This window comes from Emys orbicularis, chromosome 2 (genome assembly GCF_028017835.1).
Source record: "Emys orbicularis isolate rEmyOrb1 chromosome 2, rEmyOrb1.hap1, whole genome shotgun sequence".
NCBI classification, from domain to species: Eukaryota; Metazoa; Chordata; order Testudines; family Emydidae; genus Emys; species Emys orbicularis.
Genome location: NC_088684.1, coordinates 208,794,781 through 208,810,629, shown reverse-complemented (window position 1 = coordinate 208,810,629; position 15,849 = coordinate 208,794,781). Strand labels below are relative to the sequence as shown.

Here is a 15,849-nt window from a genome sequence, read left to right as displayed (position 1 = left end):
GTGTGTTGACCTGCTTATCGGGATGTTTACTGCATAAATACCAGTTTAGTTTAAGATGGGTGCGGTAAGGAAAACAAGCAGGAAGGAATCAAAATGGCTGAAGATAAGCCACTTCTCAGCAAACACTTAAGAGCTGTTAAAAGACAATGCCCGAACTATTAATTTTGACAATTCAACCTCCTGACTCCAGCCAATTTACAAAACTGGTTTTAATGAGTAGAGCCAAGATCTGGGAACCTGAAGATTGAAAAGCACTATAAGAGTTGAAAAATGGACTCCCTCAAGAGGAAAAATCAGAGCAATCCTCAGGACCTGCTGGGGTGTCTGCAGAAGATACCATGAGGGATGGTAAGTCTTTAGATAAGATAGACATTTATGTAGACTATTTCAAAAGTCTTCTTCTCTAAATGCTTTGTTCCTACTGTTAAACAACAATTTGGTTTTAAGAGTGCTGTCTGACCACTATACACACATACACTCCTGAAGAGAAGAACTGCAGGTGCTGGACCTGTCATACCTGCTGTGTAAGCACAGTCAATACACAAGGTACTGTAGCTCATAGCCTGGTGCACGAATGGGAGAAACGTGGAATTCCACCCCATGATAGAGAAGTAAAGGCTTGACACTTGCGGGGCTGCACTCAGAGAGACAGCAAAGGAACAGAGGTGCAGGTAGCATTGAAACCATGCCAGGACCTTACATCATATAAGAACCTGTGAAAAATCACAGATTTATTTTTTAAATTCACAGGCAGCAGCACAAGTAAAGTATCCATTTTCACAGAATATGCAGGGCCACCAAGTCCCTCCTGAACTGCTATGATTTTTCCAACATCAGGGAAGTGGAAGTGGGCATCCGTGCACATCGATCTTATGCTGGGTACAGCTTGTAGTGAACAGCAGCGTTAGTTGGAGCAGTAGTTCGGGGCGGGGGAGAGAAGAACTGGGAGCTGGTTTTATGCGAGGCACAGTAGCCAGTGCCACAGCTGCAGCTTGGAATGCAAACTAGCAGCTGCACGGAGTTTGAGACCAGCGAGCACAGATGCCCGCTTCCACCTCCCACAATTTTGCCAACAGCACGTCTTGGGCTAAGTTCACTATTTCCACCCAGTCCGTGAAATTGTGATTTTCACAGGGCTCTAACCGTGAAATCTAGGAAACTAGTCACAGAGTAAGATACTACTCAGTATGAGCGAAGGTATCACATCTGTCCCTTTGAGATCACTGGATGAATGGGGCTTTAGATGTGGGAAACCCTGATCCACCACAGATCAGTTACGACTCTATGCTCCTACCCTGTCTTTTAATTATTTAAGTTGTATTCATCCCATTTAGACTATAAACTCCACAGGGCAAGTACCTGTCTAATAACACATCTTGGGAAGCCCCTTGAAAACTTATAACACTTTACAAGTAAAAGATAATACACCCCTACCTCGATATAACGCGACCCGATATAACATGATATAGCAGTGCTCCGGGGGGGCGGGGCTGCGCACTCCGGTGGATCAAAGCAAGTTAAATATAACGCGGTTTCACCTATAACGCGGTAAGATTTTTTGGCTCCCGAGGACAGTGTTATATCGAGGTACAGGTGTACTAGTAAAATCCACAGTATTGCAGCTCCACCACTTAAATACAAGAATTAAATGCGAATCTGATTAATTTAATGGTGTAGTTCTTTGTCACAGAACAAGCCAAGAGCCATTGTGGGTTTATTTAAAAAGATAGATCTGTGCTTGACATTCTTCCTCCTCCCCTCCCAAGCCAAACTTACCACTATCATATGTGGCATGGACCTCCCTTAAGTTAATAATTACTTTTTTACACCTGTGGTGAATTTGGTCCTACGTATTATCCGAAGTAGTGTTATCCTACCATTGTAACAGAATAGGATTTTTCCTTTTAATTTCCAAGTTATCGCCTCTTCCTCCCTGTAACAAGGGCAATAGCACGTCTTATCTCCAGGAGGATGGCTGTGTACATAAACCAGAGTTACACTCTAATAAGCAACTTTGTATTTATCTAGCATTTCCTGTCTCCATTAGGGAAATACTATAAATTGTTAACTCTGGTTTACAGCCATGAAGGGGGAGGAAGGGGGACAGCAACTTGGAGAATCCTAGTGTAGAACAGCCACCAGTTCCCATCACACTTTAAGCACCACAAGATGTGATCCAGCGAAGAAAAGATCAACAGGGTACTTGAAACTCAGCTAGCTGTTTATACAAGGTTTCCCAGTCCTGCTGGCGGAGCTGAACTAGTATAAGCGATAGTGAGAAATCTCTGCAAGATTTCCCTGGTGTAGACAAGACCAGTGAGTCAATATCAGAGCTGGGAATACAACTCTACAAATCCTGGCTCCCTCGCCTATGCTTAGACTATATTCAGCTCTGAAGAGTCCAATGAATCTGTTTTCACAAACCCATGGGGAAACCATTGGACTCCTACTAACATATTTTCCAGGAGATTTGGAAACCTTTTACCACTTGCAATAAACCTCAATTATCTATTTTTGCAATATTGCAAAACTGCTGGTTTGTTTTGGAACAAACATCCAAGAAAAGGATTAAAAGAAAAACAAACATTACCAGGATAAGCTATTACCAAAGTGCAGAGACCATTCACTCTACTTTTTAAACAAAAAAATTTTCAGTTTACAGAGAGATCAAAAAGCAGCTTCCTGGTGCAACAGTACAAGACTTAATCCCAGTGTGGAAAGGGGTCCAACTCCATTGGAAAATGTGCTCATTTCCAGACTGCACTAAACGAGTCCCCCCACTTTTAAACACAGATCCATACAACCAGTCCCTCTTTTTTAAGTACTCTGTACATGAGGGCACCACAAAGCACACACAGTCCAGCCCCCAGGTGAAAGAGCAAAGATGGCCTCATAATTCACCCCACATGCAGGCAAGCCTCTAAAATACTTATAACTGCACCCGTTATTTTGTACATGTAGAATATAACAGCCCTTCCCTTAAAAGCAACATGGACCCTCCCCTGCATTCCTTGAGCACCCCCACTAGCTTCATGGAAGTTTTGGGTGTCCAACGAAGGTGGGATTGGGGGCCCCTAAAGAAACACATCCTTCAATGCAACGCAGCCCTGCCGAATGCGGGAGTTGCAGTAGGGGTGGCTCTGGGAAGGTGGGCTCTGGGCGCTCTCTCTACCTTTCAATCTGCGGGAATAAGGGGGGGGGGGGGCGATGGGTTCGTGCATTAGCCCCGAGTGCACCCTGACTAAAGAGAGGTGCAGGCTGCTTTTTTCTGTAAGAAGTTCCCTGGCTTGCTGCACCTCCTATGGATGCAATGGCGACATGCACCCACCTACCTGAATCCTGAAGGGGCGGCAGCACGCCAGCACACAGAGGTATTTGCCGCTGCAGCTGCTCTTTGCTCCTCCATAGCGCGCAGCTCTACACAGCGGCCTGGCACTGCTCAGCTGCTGGCCGTAAACAAAACCCATCCTAGCGGGCGCGCTACGCTCGCTGCACACCCAGGCCCAGGCGGGCCACGTTCTAACCACGCCCTCCCATCGACGTCATTTCGGGGAAACGGGCGGCTCGCGCCGGGGATAGGACCTTGAGCAGCTGAAACTTCGAAAATCGAAACCAGCCACTGGGCTGGCTTGAATAGGGACTGGGAGTGGCTGGCTGTCGGTGAAGGCTACCGGCTTCGGGCAGCCCCCATGCCTCCGGACCCTGCACCGCCGGAGCAGAGCAGCTGGAGCCCGGGAGGGGAAGTGCCCGGCAGGCGGCTGGGGTCCGGAGGCAAGGGGGCTGCCTGAAGCCGGTAGCGCTCGGGCAGCTCGGCTCTTAAACAGAACCGAAGAGTCGGGGAGGAGCAGAGCAGCCGCGGGAGGGGAAGTGCCTGGCCCGTATTTTCCCGGACATGTTCGGCTTTTTGGCAATTCCCCCGGGGGGGTTTGATTACCAAAAAGCCGGACATGTCCGGGAAAAACCGGATGTATGGTAACCCTACTATAGCACCACATGTGGGGAAACAGCTTGCTGTCACTGGAGATTTTTACCACCACATCATTTAACTCTGATCAGAGAAAGTCTAGACAACACACTGGCAAAAACACCTTGTGCATGGTCTACACTAGTGCTCCCGCAATTGCTAGGATCAGTGGAGCTGTATCAGTGCTAGAACAACAGAGGAGAACTTTAGAAACTATTTGGTGTAATTTTATTTATATATATTAAGTGAGCTGAAGAAGGCGAAGTCCCTGGTTGAGATGCAACAGTTCTTACTCAGGCAAAACTCGCACTAACTGGACAAAATCTATATAAGCCTGTTGCTGGGGCCTGAGTAATGGAAGGCTGGCTCATAGAGGCGAAGGCCAGTTCACTTGGAGTTTGGTACAAACTAGAAACTAGACATCCATTCTGGGTCATCACACTTAAATGCAGGCACACAGTTTTACTTTACCCATCTCACATTAATTTTGATAAAACTTCTTGCAAAATTCCGCTACAGAATTCAGCAGGAACTATGACCTGAAACACCCTCACAACACACATGCATTACGGTATCTCCAAGAGAACAGACAGACATTTGAAATGAGTCACACGATAGCAAATGAAACTTAGTTTGTTTCTTTTTCTTCCACACCCAGCTTTACAAATGAAACTTGGCAGGATGCAGAATGATAGCCTATGTGAAGTCTTCCCCCTCCCACTGAAAGTGAAAGGAACAATTCCAAATGCTGCAGCCCTACTCCACACAAGTATGCGAGGCTTCTGTGAACTGCTGAGTTTCACCTTTAAAGTTGAGTGTGGAAGGAATAGAAATTGAATGGAGATGGACCCTTTTATGGAGGCAGTACTGAGTGTCCAGAGGCACAGGCATGCTTGCTAGCAAGAATGGTGGTAGTGGCAACATTTTGCCAGTATAGCTTATTCCAGCTTCCCTGAGCAAAATGAACTATACCAGCAAAAGCATAATTTCACCAATATACCTGTCTGCACTAGGGGGTTTTGCCAGTACAGCTATGTCAGTCACAGATTATCCCTCGTCACACCCCTAACCAACATAGTTACGTCAGCAAAAAATTGTCATGTAAACCTGGCCTATAAGGCACCTAAATACCCATATAAATGCATCCACAATAGAGGTTATACCAGCATAACTATTTCAATAAAAAAAATCATAACCCTAACTGAAATAGTACAAAAACTATGTATAAACCAGACCTAAGTGACTTTATAATTAGCACCCTTTGCTGGGGAAGGGGCTTTCACTCCCCTTCGGTCGGCCTGCACCATGATTCACAGCCATCTTTCAATGTTATTATTCATATTTGTATTGTGGCAGCACGCACAGGCCCCGGTGAGGACAGCCCCTACCCCAAAGTGCTTGCTATTTAAAAACCAAAAGTGAGAGAATGGATATGGGAAAGCAGTACAAGTTACTAAATGATCATGGAAGTTTTCTCTCTTTTGTGTTAACATATTTGTTTCTATTTGTTTCGGAGAAGAGATTGTTGGAGTAAGAACAAAGGGTGAGGGAGACAAGTGAAGAGGTGGAAGAGACTTCGCAGAAAGGGAGAGAAGCATGGTGGTGGGGCCTGGGAGGATGAAGCAGGGTAGTTGAAGGGCAGGAGAGAGAGCAACCAACAACCCATGACAATACAGCAAATGAGAAACAAAAATCCAGAGTCCACAGCAAATTAAGAAAATTAACAGCAAGTATAACTATATTGATGCCATTACAACAATGTAAATGTCATTCATGTAGACAGGGCCCTAATTTCAACTTTGAATGGATGATGATAGTGGTACTTCTTGTGAAACCTCCTTGGCTACTGCTGTTGCTCTTCCCATAGAAGACTGCTGAGCCCAGTGCCCATCCAGTTCCTCTGACTCCAGTTACTCCTGGGGGAATTTTGTGTCACTGCGCGTGCGCAGAATTCATGGCCCCCACAGATTTCTTTGCTTCCTCACAGAAAAATGACTTCTGATGGGGAAGCAAAGGGAAGCCGCAAGACCAGTCACACGCCCCTCCCCAGCAGTGCAGGCAGGTCAGTGTGGGCGCCCGGAGCAGCCGGTAGAGACAAAAATCACCACTGGGACGGGAGGGCTGGCAGTCATGCGTGTGAGAGAAAGAGACACTCTGTCCCTCGCACTCGCTATTACGGCACGCTTGGCGTGGAGGGGCAAGGCTTTGGGGTGTGTCTGGGGAGGTAGGCATGGGGCAGGGGGCTCTGCCCCCTCAGGCAGAACAGAATGTAGCAGCCTGCCTACTTAGTGAATTGTTCCCATTGTTCTTAGTGAATTTCCCCAGGAGTATAAAACAGGTGTAAAAATTCTAAGGCTCCTTTGCATTGCCAGAGTGGTGTAAAAGAGCCTTATTGTAAAGGACAGTGTGGACTTATAAATGCTTATGGTGCTTTAGTGATTAGAACTGGTCTAAATTTTTAGACTGAAAAAATTTCCTATCAAAATGTGCTCCATGAACTGTTTGCTACTGACCTGTCTGGAGATGGTCAGTAGCCAATATACATTGTGAGTTTGAGTCCCCAGCCCTCACTTGCTCTTCAGTTGCCTATGCTGTAACACTGAGCATATGGCTGCATATATTTGTTGACTAATAACTAGAAGTAAAGGGTCAACATTAGGTACATTACTATTAGACAGAAGGGGTTTGGGGATTTCCTCCAATGCTCCCCACTCCCATTCTTTATCCATTGTATTATAGTCTAAATCAGGAGTCTCAAACACACGGCCCACGGGGCTCTTGCGTGTGGCCCGCCAAGCTCCCCGCGCCCCCCCCCGCCCCTCTGCCTACCCGGGGGATTGTCCCCTGTGGCGTTGCGAGCCCCGCGCCGCTCTCTGAAGCAGCTGGCAGCACGGCCCTTTGGGCTGGAGGGGAGGGGAAGGAGGCGGAGGGCACCTGCATTGCCTCCTTCCAGGCACCGCCCCCCACAGCTCCCATTGGCTGGGAACAGGGAACCGCGGCCAATGGGAGCTTTGTGGGAGGTACCTAGAGGAGCGGCAAGAGCAGCGCATGCACGGAACCCTGAGGCCCCCCCCCTCCCCCAGGGGCTGCAGGGACACGGTTCCAGCTGCTTCCTGGAACGGAGTGGCACGGGGCTGGGGGCCAGGGCAGGGAGGCAGGGAGCCTGCCCTGGCCCCAGTGCACGCTGCTGCCACCCCGGAGCCGCTCTAGGTAAGCGGCGCCAGGCTGGAGCTCGCACCCTGCACCCCTCCTGCACCCCAACTCCCTGCCCTGAGCCCCCCTGCCACATCCCACACCCCTCCTGCACCCCAACCCCCGCCCTGAGCCCCCTGCCACATCCCACACCCCAACTCCCTGCCCTGAGCCCCCTGCCACACCCCTCACCCTCTTGCACCCCACTCACCAATGCCCTGCCCTGAGCCCCCTGCCGCACCCTGCACACCACCTGCACCTCAACTCCCTGCCCTGAGCCCCCGCCGCACCCTGCACCCTTTCTGCACCCCCTGGGGGCAGCGTTGGCAGGGGGACTTCGGGGAAGGGGTTGGAATGGGGCAGGGAAGAGGTGGGACAGGGGCGGGGCCTAATGGAAGGGGTGGAGTGGGGGCGGGGCCAGAGGCAGCGAGGGGGTGTGTCAGTGTTGCGTCCCTCGGTTCAATGCACTAGTCCTCATGTGGCCCTTGTGATCATTTGAATTTGAGACCACTGGTCTAAATAAATTACCAAAATAATTGAAACCAGCGTGATTATACTGCGTTATTTTAACAAATAAAATATGCAGAATTTTAAAATATTGTGAGCAGAATTTTTTATTTTGTTGGTGCCGAATTTTTAATTTTGGGGGGCAGAATTCCCCCAAGAGTAATCCACTGTAGATGAGCATAGATATAAGGCACAAAGGATTTTTTTTTAATTCCTTGCCAGCCACAACAAGTAGCCTACAGTGAAGTTTTTTTTAATAACTACCACAATTTGTTAGCTTATTATTACTAGTTAAACAAGACTAAATAGGTGGCCATTGCTGTCCTTACCATCACAGGTGGGATAGAACTAACTCGTCAAAATGAATGTCTTAGCTCTGTTCCTAGTTCTATTCTAGTACTTACCCTGATACTTCCACCAAACCTTGACCTGTCAAACATTTATGTTTCCACATTTGTTAGGGAAGCGAAAAGGGGAGTATCAGGTATAAACCACTATGAAATGGAATAAGCTGCAATTGGCAACAGGGACTGTCCCTCCTAATTTCACCAAGTCTTATAAAGCAGCCCCCCAAATATCCCTCCCCTACAATATAATATGGATGTGTATGGGAAAGGCAGTCTTCTCAGTCCTTGCAAAGTAAAGGTATGGGTAACAAAACTGTAAGGACTTGACTTCATGAGAAACTTGCACCATTTAACTAAAGGCACGATTTTAAACTAGTTTACTTAAGCCAGTACAAAAGCCTGTGTGGATGTGCTTATTTCAGTTTAAACCAACCTTATTTCAGTTTAGCATAAATCAACTGGGAACGGGTTTAACCTAAACCAAAATAAGCCACTTTTAAACAGAACTAAGGCTATGTCTGCACTAGAAACACCACAGCTCTGCCGCTGTAGCATAGACACTTACTACACAACAGAAAGAGTTCTTCCGTTGCTGTAGTAAATCCACCTCTTCAAGGGCAGGTAATTAGGTCCATGGAAGAATTCTTCCATAAACCTAGTGGTGTCTACCCCAGGCCTTAGGTCAGCTTAACTACATCACATGGCATGAAATTTTTCACAGCCTTTAATTTACACCCCTCACCCTCTTGCACCTCTTTACACCCCCACCGGATGGGGGGGGGTCCAACCCATCACACTATTGATATGTAATGGGCTCTGAAGACGAACAAAAAGTTAATGATCCTGCATACCAAGTAAAACTGGAAGTGCTAAAAGCAGATATGCCCAAACCCTGTACCAAAGCAACTGACTGGAGATGAGTTATTGACAATCCTCAGCAGGCAATAGAAGTGGGGAGCAATAGTAAATGCCCCAAATTGAATGGAAGAAGAAAAAGTAAAGTGATGTGTAATTCTATAACTTTCAACCCTCTGGAGACTGGCCAGCCTTACTTGAGGGAGAGAACAAAGAAACCTGGTTGCTATAAGAAACACAGGACAAATCTACATAGGGAAATTTACCAGCCTAATTATACAGGTATACTTTTACCACTATAATTATACTGGTATAACTCCTTGTTTGGAAACTCTTATTCCAGAATAAGAATCTTTTTCCACTTTAGTTTATACCATTTTGGTATCTCGCTGCGTTTGTATAGTTTTGGACTCACCCACATTTAGTCCGTTAGTGTCTTGAGCTAGTTAAAATTTCCCTGAATGCTTTGTAGTCATGCTAAGCTTTATTGTGGAAATTTACTAGCAGTTAAATTGTTGTAACATTTGTTCTTTTCATTTGCAGAATTTGTCAGATGCAAGATGTATGATCTGTTGAGATTTGTCAAATATGAACTGTGTGCAGGTACAGTTAGTGCATGTGTCTCTACGGTCTAGTGAAATCTGGAATGTTATTAAGGTTTGCGAAATATGAATTGTGTGCTAGGTACAGTTAGCGTAGATGTTTCTATTATCTGCTGCCATCTGGAATGTTATGTACAAAACCTAGATAAGAAAAGATGTGTAAAATTGGTGAATCTTCTACCTGTCATAAACAAGAAGAATATAAATATAAGCATAATTTGGAACAGAGTGAAGATGTAACCACTGAAAGACTGTTCTCCAGTTTGGTAATATGTGGACCTTTCTGTATTATGCTGACTTTGTTTTCACTCAATAAATAGATTGAGCCTGATTATCTGACATCTTGCTCACTTACCATGGAACCCATATAGCCGACAACTCAGATTTTGTATTTATTTTGATTTCTCTCTAAAGTTCATACACAGTCCCAGTATTGTCAAGCCCAGCAGTTCAAAATTCATGAACTAGGCCCCTAGAATTCATGAAATTGGCCTAAATATCATATGATTTTTTAAAAATAATAAATGTGGGTATTTTTATGTTATTTATTTACCTTCTGGTTTCTGATATTTTAGGTGCATTTGCTTCACATTTTCAAGCTTTCTCTGCAATCATAAGGGCTAAAAACTTACATTTAAAAAAAAATTAAACTGAGGTTTCTCACGTAACCAACCTTTTCCAGGAGGTAGGGCTTTAAGTAAAATTTCAAATATAATGAAACTCCCAATAAAATTCTGAGAGTTGGCACCACTGCATTCTCAGGGAAAAGGAAAACGAATTTGATCTTTTGTGGGAAGTGGAATCAGGGAACTGGATGTAAAAAGGTATGTAGCCTAGGGCATTCTCTCAAATGCGTGGGGCAGAGTGGTACCTTTCCAAAAGGCTGTTGAGTGCTGACTGTAGTCATCTGAAATGCTAGAAAAAATTCAGTGACAAACAAGGAGTGGTAGTCACATGTGAGAATGTTGAGGACAAACTGAATGAGAGTTTCACCTGATCAAAGTCCTCAGAAAGTTGGCCCTATGAGAACAGAATGGACAGTTCTTGACAACCTGTGCCTGAGTTCAAAAACCAAACTAACCAGTTCAAACATGGGCACAATCTATAACTTTTAACTGAATCTGTAACAACTTAGTGGTATGATTGACTCTAAGTGCAGTTTGTGCCCACTTAGGCCTTGTTTGCTTTAGAACGGTCAGCAACAGTGTGGCTGCATTAACGAAAGCAAGAGTGTAAAAGTGCTAGCACAGACAGGGCACAAACATTTTTAGCACCATGATATGAAAACTGACTCTGAGCAGGTCCAGCTCATCATATGTCCAGCACCGCAAGGAAAAATGCATCCTTCCCCCAGACATGTCAATCACTGCTCCTATTCATTGGGACATTCCAAACAGAGCTCTGAGTAGGTTGTCATGACATGGTGTTAAATAAAAAAACAACAACCCCCCACACAAAACAAAACACAACAACCCACACAAAACTTCTGAACCCTGTCTATCTTAGCACTGGCAATGTTGCTACTCATAAGTGTTGCTGCACCATTCCTGGAATGAGAGTATTACATTTTTTATGTAGGCAATGCCACTGAGGGGGGAAAAAATTGGTTTGGACCCTGTTCGTTGAATCTTTAACCAATATAGCCTCTCTGTCAACTATTTATAAGGCATTTGAGTTAAATCAACAACAAAATCATCCATGCTTTTTCTACAAGCTAGTAATTGCAAACAAAATGAGCCCCACATAGCCCCAAACTCTGCTGGAGAGGATGGGGGCAACCGGAATACCTCTATGGTATTCTTCCTCCTCAAAGCCCAAGTCACACAACAGGGGGGATACTGTTGGCCAAATGGGGCCCGTTCTCCCCAGAGCTTACCCAATTACACCAAGGAGGCACGGAGAGACAGGAAGACGGGTACCAAGTTCTTTATTGATCGATCAGCTGAGCGGGCGCTCTCATCGGCTCATGCCAGAGGAGAGACACACCTTACATGGGCGACATAGGCCCTTTTTATAATCAGTAACAAACAACTTAGTTCTCATCCTTTCTACGTCATTATGCTGACCTATAGATAACAGGTTACACAGAATACATGTATTATTTTGGGGAAGGGGATACAAGAGACATCTGTTGCGGATACATTTATCATTTTGAAGGGAGAACAAGGTACATCCCTTGACCCTCGGCACTAAATGCCTTGGGGATATATGGGAAAGCAGCTGCATATACTTGTAAGCCAAATGAGCCAATTAGCAAATAGCTGACATGATTAAATACAAGGCTAAATACTTTATTTAGATCTTTAGGCCTTTCTCATCAGAAAGAGGCCTGCATCAGAAAGAGGCAAGAGGCCTACATCAGAAAGAGGCAAGAGGCCTTTTTCCATCAAATATCCCCCCTTAAAAACATTTCAAGAGCTCATGGCCCTTGTTCCTCAGCTCCTTCCGACTGGTATAATATCATCATTTGTTGATATGTAACCTGACTAGCCATTTTCCGGACTACCGTGACCAAACAAGGGGTAAAACAAGCAAGCGTTAATAGGGTGGTAATAAAGAATATAAAAAGGAGAAAACCTTTTCGAAGCCATCCCAGTTGTGGCAGCCAGGAAGTAAACCAATCTGTGTCCCACCCACCCCAGGTCTGTACTGGGACATGGGCTAGTTTTCTCATTTCCTTTGTTAACTGTTTTACTGCCTGACCATTATCGTCTATTTGTAAACAGCAGTTAGACTCATTTAATTTTGCACAGAGTCCTCCTTCCTCTGCTAGCAAGTAGTCAAGAGCTATGTGGTGTTGGAGAATTGCATGTCTCATTTGAGTCGATTGATCGGCCAAAAGGTCCAGTGCTGCGGCTGTTTGATTGGTTAATATTTCCAAGATAGCCTGCAGCCTAATGATTCGATTTAGATTATAAATTGGTTCCCTGGCCCCTGTTACTAGTTCACTAGGGTTTCAGGCTGCCGGTCCATAATGTTTGATGATTCTTTCAGGGGGCCATTCCTGAGCTCCCCAAGTTTGGGAACTCCCAGCAGTCAGAGTGGAGTCCACAAATCGTTTTTCTCTAATCAAATCATCATAAACCTTAACTCCCAATTTATTTCCTTGGTTTTGAGGTAGCAAAAAGAATAGAGGCCTAATATATCCTACATAACATATTCCTGACCAGTTTGGAGGTAATCTGCGATAAGCATAGGATCCACAGATCCAATAATGGCCTTTCAAGGCCCAGATTCCTTTAGCAAAGGGGCCATCCCAGGTCTCGGGGTCGTCTGCGGGGCCCGGCTCCTCGTAATACAGGGCGTTACCTGATTCTATGGGCCCCCCTAGGAAATGATCTACGTCCGGATTACAATAGTCACATTTCCATGCCCCAGCCCCTGCCTTCCAAACACAATTACAACCAAATTTTGGGCTATTGGTACTAGACCAGAATTGTTTAAAATGGGTCACTCGGGTTCCATTAGGGTGCTGCCATGCCCACTGATGCCATCGTACCACGTGGTCTTTACTAGTGGTGTTATCTCGCTGGCAACTTAAAAAGAGGGCATCAAAGTACCCATCCAATCCGACTGCCTTACACCCATCGCCCCTATGATTCCAGTAAGAGCATCTTACCCAGCTATTATTAGTCAGCTTTACATGGGTAAGATTCCATCGTCCTTGATACTTAAGACAGTCATACGGGCGACAGTGGGGATCCCAGCAATCAAATCCTAAGGATAAGGTCCAGTTACATGTACTTTCCCCTACATATCTTCCCTCGCGTCTTGTTCGATTAAGGCAAAAGACACCCACTCCTGTAGAATAGAGCCGCCAGGGGCCACTATCCTCAGTCCACCTTCCCGTTTCCTTACGCGCTATGCTTAGGCTGCTTAGCCACCATTTGGGTTGTAATGGCTGGGCTACCCAGGGCCATTCATTTAGTTCTCCTGGACCACCACATACCCAACAATTAGTAAGGTTAAAGGAACCTGCTATTATTTCCCCTAATTGCAAAAACCTATTCTCCCAACCATAGGAATAGCTAAACATGCATATCAGAAACGCAAAGGATAGTTTCATTACCCCTTTCTCCTAAACAGTCCCTTTAGTCCTTCTAGTCCTTGGTACTCCCAGGTAGAGTCTTCACCTGTGCCACCCCGGGCTTCCGGAGCCGGAGCGGACAGAGGGCTGTTGTCCGTAGAGTCTTCACCCGTGCCACCCTGGGCTTCCGGAGCCGGGGCGGACAGAGGGCTGTTGTCCTCTTCGGTTGTGTTGTTCTCCGGATTTGGATTCAAGAACCGCTTTACTCGTGTATGATGAGTCCACTTGTCGCTCCCGAGGACCTTAACGGCGGCCTGGCTGATGAGCGATACAGTGTGCGGACCGTCCCACCTTGGCGTGAGGGGATCACGCTTCCACTTTTTGATAAGGACTTGATCACCAATCTGGAAGGAATGCACGGGCTGATCCAAGGGAAGGGTCTGGAAAGGCGCTGCGTATCGATGTAGCTGTAACAAAACAGATTGTAACGCAGAAACCTGTTTCCACAAAGAGTCTTTCCCTATTTCCCAGTTTACATCCTCTCGGTACCCCGGGATGAGTAATCGGGGAGGGAACCCAAAAACCAGTTCAAAGGGTGAAAGTTTCAGACCCTTACACGGAGCCCTCCGAATGCGGGTAAGGGCAAGTGGCAAAGCATCAAGCCACTTTAAACCAGACTCCATACACAGCTTTGTGAGAGTATCTTTAAGAGTTCTATTCATTCTTTCTACTTGGCCTGAGCTCTGCGGTCTCCAAGGTGTATGCAATTTCCATTGGATACCGAGGGCTCGTGATACCTGTTGAACCACCTGGGAGATAAAATGGCTTCCCCGATCTGACTCAATTACTTCGGGGAAATGGAAGCGGGGAAGTATTTCATGTAACAGGGCTTTGGTGACTGCCCGTGCCTGACAATGCCGTGTAGGGTAACACTCTACCCACCCAGTAAGTTGGTCAATAAAAACAAGCAAATACTTATAGCCCCTACAAGGGGGGACCTCAGCAAAGTCCACCTGCCACCTTTGAAAAGGATAGGCAGCCCAGAGCCGGCCTCCCATTGGGGCGGGGGGGGGGGCCGCATCCCTTTTGGTTTGTTCGCTGGCAAACAGAACAGTTATTAACAATTCTTTGGGCTTCCATATGTATACCCAATCCCCTAAGGGACCGTGTAGCCAAATCGACCATAGCTCCTGATCCCAAATGTCCCTCCTTTGCCCATCCACAACAGTACTACTTCCACCTGTATACCATTCCAAGTCAGCATTTGGGAGTGGCTGATCTTTTAGATCTGGGCGGCTAGAATACTGAACATCTATGATTTCTAAACAGTCATGTTCCGCTCCCTTAACACATTCATACAGAGGTTTAGCCCACAGTCCAAACTCTGGAATCCATATTCTGCAAAAACCTGCCATGCCCAGGAATGCCCTAAGCCGTTTACGGTTGCTGGGGATGGGAACTTGGCAGATAGCCTCCTTCCTTTCGTTTGAGAGCTGTCTCTCTCCCTGCCTGATGTGAAATCCCAGATATTGAACCTCTGAAAGAGCAATTTGGGCTTTGCTTTGAGATACCCTGTATCCTCGCAGTCCAATAAAGTTCAGGAAACTCACAGTAGCTCTGAGACAAGGGATTAGACCCACAGCAGCAATCAACAAGTCATCTACATATTGCAGCAAGAGGGCTCTGTCTGAATTATCCCACTCCTCCAAGTTTCTGGCCAAAGCCTGGCCGAACAGAGTGGGGAAATTTTAAATCCCTGCGCCAATACTATTTAGCCAAGCTGCTTCTTAACCCTTCTGTTGTCCTCATTATGCCTTGCAATACTGCTTGGGCACATTCAGGCCCCCCTTTCTCTTGGTTGTCAGCCAAGTCTTAGCTGTGAACACTGTCCTTGGATGAGCCTGCTAGCTGTATTTTCCTCTCAGTTAACTCATTCCATGCTTTTTTCTTTTCTCCCTTTTTCGGCTTCTTCTAACTTCCAAAGGAACCTTCCACTCTTCACTTATGCACTTTTCCTCCAACCATTAACACATACACATTGCCATTATACACCTTTCCAGTAACATAACTTCTGTACAGAGCCTTGAAGCAACAAACCAGGACGAGCACACTCACTTCTGAGGATTCCACTCTGTACAACCTCTGGTGTCCAATAGCTTTCCCTTTTAAACCTTAAATGCCTTCCCCGTCTTCCTCCTTAGAATCAATAGCCACCAGCTCCGCCGCCTGGGCAGGTAAATTGGGGCTAAGCTTAAACTTGTACACCTCTCCACTCGTAACTACGACGGCTGCTCCTGTAAATCGCTTCCCCTCTACTACATAACTAGATCCATCATCGTATCCTTCGATATCGGG

At 46.1% G+C, this 15,849-nt stretch overlaps 1 protein-coding gene across 1 annotated transcript in view; it reads right to left on the bottom strand.

Annotated features, from left to right (window-relative positions):
• TRANK1 (tetratricopeptide repeat and ankyrin repeat containing 1) overlaps positions 1–3,491 on the bottom strand; it is an 85,954-nt gene extending 82,463 nt beyond the window's left edge. Inside the window, exon 1 of the mRNA XM_065399113.1 lies at positions 3,333–3,491. Within this exon, the coding sequence (XP_065255185.1) occupies positions 3,333–3,406 (74 nt within the window). The 5' untranslated portion in view covers positions 3,407–3,491. The remainder of the gene's footprint in view (positions 1–3,332) is intronic.
• Positions 3,492–15,849: the final 12,358 nt, after the last annotated feature.